General features: G+C 52.3%; 1 protein-coding gene across 2 annotated transcripts; it reads right to left on the bottom strand.

Moving 5' to 3' along the window:
- Positions 1-1,341: 1,341 nt before the first annotated feature.
- Positions 1,342-6,117, bottom strand: LOC136501419 (protein SOSEKI 3-like). 2 transcript variants are annotated; one of them, XM_066496943.1, is made up of 7 exons: positions 5,191-6,117; positions 4,947-5,016; positions 4,731-4,849; positions 3,670-4,633; positions 2,745-3,045; positions 2,583-2,659; positions 1,342-2,189 (listed from the first exon to the last, which is right to left on the bottom strand). In XM_066496943.1, exons 1-7 carry the CDS (start codon positions 5,468-5,470, stop codon positions 2,183-2,185), a joined length of 1,818 nt encoding a protein of 605 aa, XP_066353040.1. In that variant the 5' UTR covers positions 5,471-6,117; the 3' UTR covers positions 1,342-2,182. The 2 variants fall into 2 exon arrangements, with proteins under 2 accessions (XP_066353040.1, XP_066353041.1); XM_066496944.1 differs by lacking the exon at positions 1,342-2,189 and having other exon boundaries at positions 2,395-2,657; positions 2,744-3,045; positions 5,191-6,115.
- Between the last annotated feature and the right edge of the window lie 731 nt (positions 6,118-6,848).

Below are 6,848 nucleotides of genomic sequence, written 5' to 3'. Positions count from 1 at the left end.
CGGCCTCGACCGCAGTGGCTTCCTCGGGAGCAAGCGCGCCGACCTAGGGGACGTCGACCCCGAGCTCCGCCCTGCTCCCTTCTCCGCTCACCCCGATGGATCCAGCGTCAAGCGCCCTGGCTGCCTCCCCTCCGCCCGCGCAGCCCCCTCCCTACCAGGGCGAGCGCGCCGGCGGCGGCCGCCGCTTCCCATGCGCCTCTTCCGCCTTCCCCGCGCGCGGCGGCGTCTCCCTCGCGTGCCGCACGACATCCGCGGCCAGATTCGAACGGCGATGGGCGGATTCAAGCACGCCAGCAACCGCCGCCTCCTTACCTCCCCGCGCGGCCCCACATCCAGCCTCTAGGGCGAGCGCGCCGGCGGCGGCGGCCGCTCCCCGTGGCTGCCCTTGCCTCCTGCTCTCCCCTTCCCTCTCTCTGTGGGCCTCAGGGCAGCCTGGCACGCTTGGCAGGCCGTGCCTTCTCGGGCTGGCCCGGCCCAAAAAACGGCCCAGCAAGCCGTGCCTAGGCCCTTGGTCAGGCACGACGCCCGGCTGGGCACAGCCCGGGAGGCCCACGTGCCGTGCCGGCCCGACATCCTCCAGGCCGTGCCTGGCACGGGCTTGTGCCGTGCCGAGCCGGGCCGGCCTGATGGCCAAGTATACGTGCGCCCGACTGCGGACTGCCCGAGCCGGCGGCCATCGAGTATGGGGTGACCGCCCACGTAAGGGTCCTGAGGGAGAGGGATTGAGGATTTCAGGCTTATTGTTAATGGGCTACTAGTGGGCTGAATTATTTCGGGGCCCAATGGTGATCCGCCGGCGAAACTGAAAAACAACCTATACCCACTAACTTTCGGTGAAACGAAAGGCCTTCCCTCCCGTCTCGACTTGAGTCGAGCGACCCAGCCAACGCACCAGAAACAACCGTCTCCGTTCACCGCTGGCGTCCTAGCCCTCCACACCACCCGTCGCCCACGCCAGTGGCAGGACCGCAGGATCCAGAACCACAACACAGCAACCTCACTCCCTGTCCTACTGATGAGTTCTTAAATCCTGGTATGTACTGCATGTTCCAAACTCGTCCTCATCCTCTTCTTTTGTCTGTCTGTGCCTCTGTGGCCTCTTACTCCTGCAACATTCAAAATATCTATAGCATTGCATTGCTGCCATATCACAACACGCATCAGCACAACCAAACCGAAGACCAAGAAAATGCTCAATTGATTCTTCAGTTCAGTTCAGTTTTCAGTTCTCACTCAAGACCTCACTGTGTCAGTTGTGCAACTCTTTGCCATCTACAACTGGAAGCAAACACATAGAGCTGAACACACACAAAGGATACCATGCTCTACCACAAGCACAAGAATACTTACCGCCTGTTTCTTCCCTCCCTTGGTGCTTATGCTTCAGACGGCAACACACAACATACATACATACTCTGAATCAAAAGACAGGGAAATTAAACAAGCACAAGTTCGCCTCATGTGGTGCCACATACTATCATTTCACGTTCAGACTTCAGAAACATGCCACTGAGGATCAAATAATTCAGAGCCAAACACAGGTTGTGTTACTCCTTCACGGTTCCACAAGTACATGTACATCTGGCGTTGCGGGAGGGCACGTGGCTCTCCATGGCATAGCAGCATTATCAGATCAGATCCATTGCCCACAGATGCATCATGCATACATTACACCCAAACAGAACCTGGGCCATTCCCATTCGATCCCTCTCAAGGAAGGAAGGATAAATCCACTGAGATAAGTGCCCAGTCAGTTCAAAGGGGGGTACAAGTAACCATGCTACCATCCGGTCTATATAAGAGTCCCTCCAGAACCCCACAAAGAGGACAGTCAGTAACAACCACCTATACGTGACTGAAAAGGTCAAGTGCCCACTATGCCACCATCCAGCATTACTACAAGTAAAATGACCAGTGTCCCACATAAGAACAAGTAGCAGCATTATGATTTGCCTTGAGGGATTCACTTCAGCTCAATGCAGCAAGGTCAAGAACGACAGCAGGCCAAGTGTCCCACATAAGAACAAAAGCAAAGGCATTTCCCACTTTTCACTCAGATCCGCATCTGTATGTACTGCCCAATCAAAGGTTCCTTTCAAGTGGTCCAGGAATAATGTGATACTGTATGTAGTACTATCAAGGTTTCACCAAGCTCTCGTGAAAGGATAGATATTTGGCCACGTTACAACCTAACAAGAAGAATCGATCCAGATATTCAGTGATGTATTTATTGTGGCATGGTCCAGCACTGCCTAGCATAGTACTAACATTTTCAGTTTGCTTTATGGTTGGGTTGCATTCTGAAAAGGATAACTTGTTTTCTGTTTGCTTGATATTTGAAAAACAGCAAATAATATATCAGGTTGGTAAACAACCCATGCTTAATAGCAGGCCTTTTTAAGCAAGATGAACTATTCTCTTCTTCAAGGTATGTTGACTATCACATTCACACAGTTTACAAAATCAATACCTTTGAACCTACTCCAAAAGCTATGCCACACACACGCACCAAATTCCAACAAATGTCGCTCTCAGCAAAATGAAATAAAAAGAAAAAAAACTTATGTAACACGGCCCCTTACAGTGATTCATTGCTGTCATCACTCTCTTCACACAAAGGCACAGATTGGATTATAACCCGAGCTCCAGAAGGAAGCCTGCAGTTTTGAAACGGTCTATTTTGTCAGTATCCAGAAACACAACCAGTAGATGGACGTATGAGAACAGTGAGAGGCAACTCAACTTTCTTCGATCTTGATCACATCCTTGTCATCGTGGAATGACTCTACTCTCGCAGAAGATAGTTTACCCAGTGATGGATCAGTCATCCTATTGCTTGCACTCTTTGATGAACCCAGTGGCGAGGATCTAGTGCTATATTCTTGTTGACTAGAGCTGTTTCTCACATCAGAGGCAGGGGAGAGTATTGTTCCAGATCTCGATTGCTTACATGATATGATTCTGATCGTCTGGGGAAGACACCTGAAACTACCAGACTCGCAAGAGCTTTCTGTATCACTTTTGGAATGTGCTGCTCTATAAACTCTGAAAAATGTTCAAAGGAAGCACTGGGTCAAAAGTCAGTACACCCAGCGTTACCAACAAAGTCTGCAAACTTCTAGATTGGACAGAATTTAGTGACACATTGCACATATCATGTTCAGTTTGACACGTAAAGTAACAGCGCAAAATAATTAGACCAATTTTCTTCAAGCATCTTATTGTTGAAGTCTCTTATCTTCTATATCTCTAGTCTAAGATACTATCATAACATAGAATGAAGACATAAGAAATTGACTTGAGCTTTTAGCACCCAATATTAATGCAAGTATGCAACTAGTTAGCACCCAACATTAAGTGTGACTAACGAATATGACTTCAGATATGGAATGACAAATAATACAGTAACTACTGATCAGAAGATAATGAGGCGTCATAGGCTACACTAGGTGTGAACAAGCTTGTTTTCCCCAAACCAGTTGAAACCATCCAAGCAAACATGCTAAGCAATCTAGCCACCCCCCTCACCAGGGATTAAGCAAATTAACAGTGTGGGAACACCCCTAGGGGCCGCTACACTATCATGATAAAATCACGCATCATTCTTATTGGCACCATAGTCCAAGATTAGAAGTTCAGAATAATTTGTGGTAGTATTGTATACTGTACCTATCCTCATCATAAGATGATGAGCGTTTGAGTGAGCTGATTCCTCTCCCAGACTCGTCCTGCTTCTTGGTCTCAACCAAGCTCCCACTGAAACATTCAGACTCTGGAGCTCTCAACCCAACTGTTCTTGCATTACAAGGGATTTTGTCAAGGTGTCGCAATGCCACAGGAGTGGAGAACACTGGAGAAGGGAACTCAACCTGTGTAAACCGAGGCCTGTACGATGGGATGAACCCAAAGCCTCGGTGTTCTTTCACAGATATAGACCCACAAGTGATGATCTGCATTAGCAAATTGGCTGGCTTCAGTTTCACACCCATCGGGCCAAGCATGTGTTCCTCCTCTAGCGTCCTATAGCTACTCCTCCTACTGGCTTCCGCTCGTATCAGGGACTCCAAGGTCTCAACTCTGCCACCAGGCGAAGCATCAGAGGAACACACGGCCGGCGACTCCTGAACGATCTCAGGTGCCTTCGGTGACAGCATCGAGCTCCTCTGATGACATTCCTGAATCTCAGCGTCTGACGCCGTATCCATGGACACTCCCGCCACGCGAGAATGGTGTTCAGCAACATCCCTCTCGCTATCATCTGTTTGTGTGGCCGCATCCTGAGCTCCGATGGGTCTGCAGACCCTGTACTCCGAAGGTCCTGGGGAGCTTGCCTCTGACAGTGGAGCGTTTCTCCCTGCAGGTTCAGGGGACTGGTTGCCGGACGAGCCTGAATGCGCGGTCCGGCACAGCTCATCCTCGTGGTTGGTGGAAGCCGACGGCGACGGCAGCGTTGCTGATTGCGTCTGCTGCTGTGGCCGTGGAGTGGCAGGCGGAAGTGAGATCTCCTTGCCAGCGGCGGACGGCGACGACGACGACGAGCATCCTTCCTGCGAGCCCCGCGACTGTGGGGACTCTTCCTTGCAGTGCTTCAGGCCCTCCACCTTTGGGTTGCTAGCGCCATTCTGCTGCCGATCTGAAACAGCAAAGGCACGAGCACGAATTGGACCAAGATCTGGTGAAAGCATGCACAGGCCATACAGAAGGAATGAATCAGTCAGTTGTGGAGATACCTGGCGGCGGCGAGTGGTCAAGGAGCTCGGAGCCCTTGAGGATGTACTCGTTGCCCTGCGCGGGGAGCACCAGATCGTCATCGGACAGGTCGTGCCACACGAAGCCGTTCTTGTAGCTCCTGGCGATGATGCGATACAAATTACAACAGGAGAGATCAGCAGACAAAAACACACATATAAAGGTTGGAATTGGATTGAGAAGTGCAGCAGGAGTACCTCTTGCCGGACCAGGAATACATGGAGGCCATGCCCTTCCCCCGCAGCACGTTGAGGCGGTTAATCACATCTACAGCGGCAACGCCATTAACGCGAATCGCATCATCAGCTATCTAGTTGTTGGCACGCAGTTACGCACGGCGAGCGAGTTTATGGCGAATTTGGACCCCCGGAACCGGAAACGGAAGGCGGCGCCTTTATTGAAGGAGGGAGGGAGGGGAGGGATGAGTGACTGACTGCTGACCTCGCAGGTAGAGACCTTCCTCCGGGGCGGCGAGCGGCACCTCGATGAAGTGCGGGTGCTCCAGGTGGCGGTTGCGGCAGAGGTAGTACACTACGGCCACCCTCTTAGCCGCCGCCGGAGCCGGGGATGGGGCCGGGGGCGGCGACAGTGCCGGGGTCTGGTGGTGGCTCTTGCCCGGCGGCTCGACCCACACCTTGTTGCGGCCGGGGCTGGTGCCCGTGCCCGTGCCGCGCCGCCGCGCCGGCCTCCCCTCCGTCCCCGCCCCGGCTGGAGGAGCCATTCGCGGAGGGAGGCAATGGGCGCGCCGCCGCGGATCAGATCACACGGCGCTGGGCTGCCTGGGCATGGAACCCTGAGCACCGGCGGCTGGGCTGGTACGGATGGGATGGAAGAATGGAAGAAACAAGAAAGCGAATGGGGGAAGGATATCAGTCAGTAATTAAATGGAGCAGGCGGGAGCCGGGAGCTCCGGAGGGGGAGGAGGGAGCGGCACTGCGGAAGGAGAGGGGGGCAAGGCAATGCGAACACAAGAACAAGCAGAGGTGAATGAGAGAGAGTACGAGAGCTCAGCTGATGAGACGAGACGAGACGAGGGATTGGGATTAGGAAGGAGATGGCGGAGGCGAGGCAATAATGGAGCAGCCGAGTAGCAGCGGCGGCGGCGGCGGCATGTTGGGGCACGACGCGATGGGACTGTAACATGAGCCGGTCGGCCACTGTTGCTGACGAGGGGTATGGGGGCATGGCTGGGGCTCGGCTCGACCCTTTCCCCCTCTTCCTCCTCGTGTCGTGTCCTCGTAGCCACCACCAACTCGCACGTCCCTCCAGCGAGGCGTCCCGAATCCGGACGGACGACAGGGAGAACTGAAGGAGAAAGGTGGACGGACCGTGACTGGACTGTAGTCGCGGTGGCGAGGACGGACCCGGCCGGGTGAAAGCGTGATGAGTGTGAGGAGGAAGACGATGGATGATGGATGACGCGATGCTAGTAGAGTGACAAGCGAAGCGAAACTGACTATCAGTCCACCGTCGTGCTGCTTTTGCTTTGGGCCTTGTTTGATTGGGGGTTAGGAATCCGTATTAGCAACTGTAGCACTTTCGTTTGTACGTGATAATTATTGTTCAATCATGATCTAATTAGGCTTAAAAGATTTGTCTCGTAATTTATAATCAAACTATGTAATTAGTAATTTTTTTTATCTACATTTAATACTTCGTATATGTATAAAGATTTGATGTGATAGAAAGAAAGCGAAAAAACTTCTAAACCAGGCCGGGCTTTGCTTTCCTTCCGGATGGATGGCTTTTTGGATGCTAATGCTTGGGTTGGGTTCTTTGCCTCGATGACAACGAGCTCCCGGAGGCCGGGGGAGGGGGGCCTGGATCTCAACGACACCACGCCACCGAGCTCGATCAACAGCAGCAGCAGTGATGAGTGGATTTGACGCTGAGCTACCTTCTACTGCTCTTGTCACTGTTATCGGCAGTTGTACTACGTGCTACAGTAGTATGTACGTACGTACACTCGCTCTTGTCAAAACTGCATCATGAAAAAAAAAAGTGTTAACTATTGATCCAACAAATAATTTTAGGCTCGTTCATCAACATGAACCCTAGATCATTTTTTATCCTAAGTATTTCTATGTTGTTTTAAGTGC

The sequence above is a fragment of the Miscanthus floridulus genome, chromosome 13, assembly GCF_019320115.1.
Source record: "Miscanthus floridulus cultivar M001 chromosome 13, ASM1932011v1, whole genome shotgun sequence".
Taxonomy (NCBI): Eukaryota; Viridiplantae; Streptophyta; class Magnoliopsida; order Poales; family Poaceae; genus Miscanthus; species Miscanthus floridulus.
Note: the sequence above shows the minus strand (reverse complement) of the source record. Positions and strands in the feature narration are given on the sequence as shown.

Excerpts from the sequence above, each read along its gene's own strand:
- LOC136501419 (XM_066496943.1), bottom strand. The coding sequence starts at position 5,470 with ATGGCTCCTCCAGCCGGGGCGGGGACGGAGGGGAGGCCGGCGCGGCGG. Across the intron at positions 4,850-4,946 it reads TATTCCTGGTCCGGCAAGAG|GAGCTACAAGAACGGCTTCG; the intron begins GTACTCCTGCTG and ends CATCATCGCCAG. Across the intron at positions 3,046-3,669 it reads TCATCTTATGATGAGGATAG|AGTTTATAGAGCAGCACATT; the intron begins GTACAGTATACA and ends AACATTTTTCAG.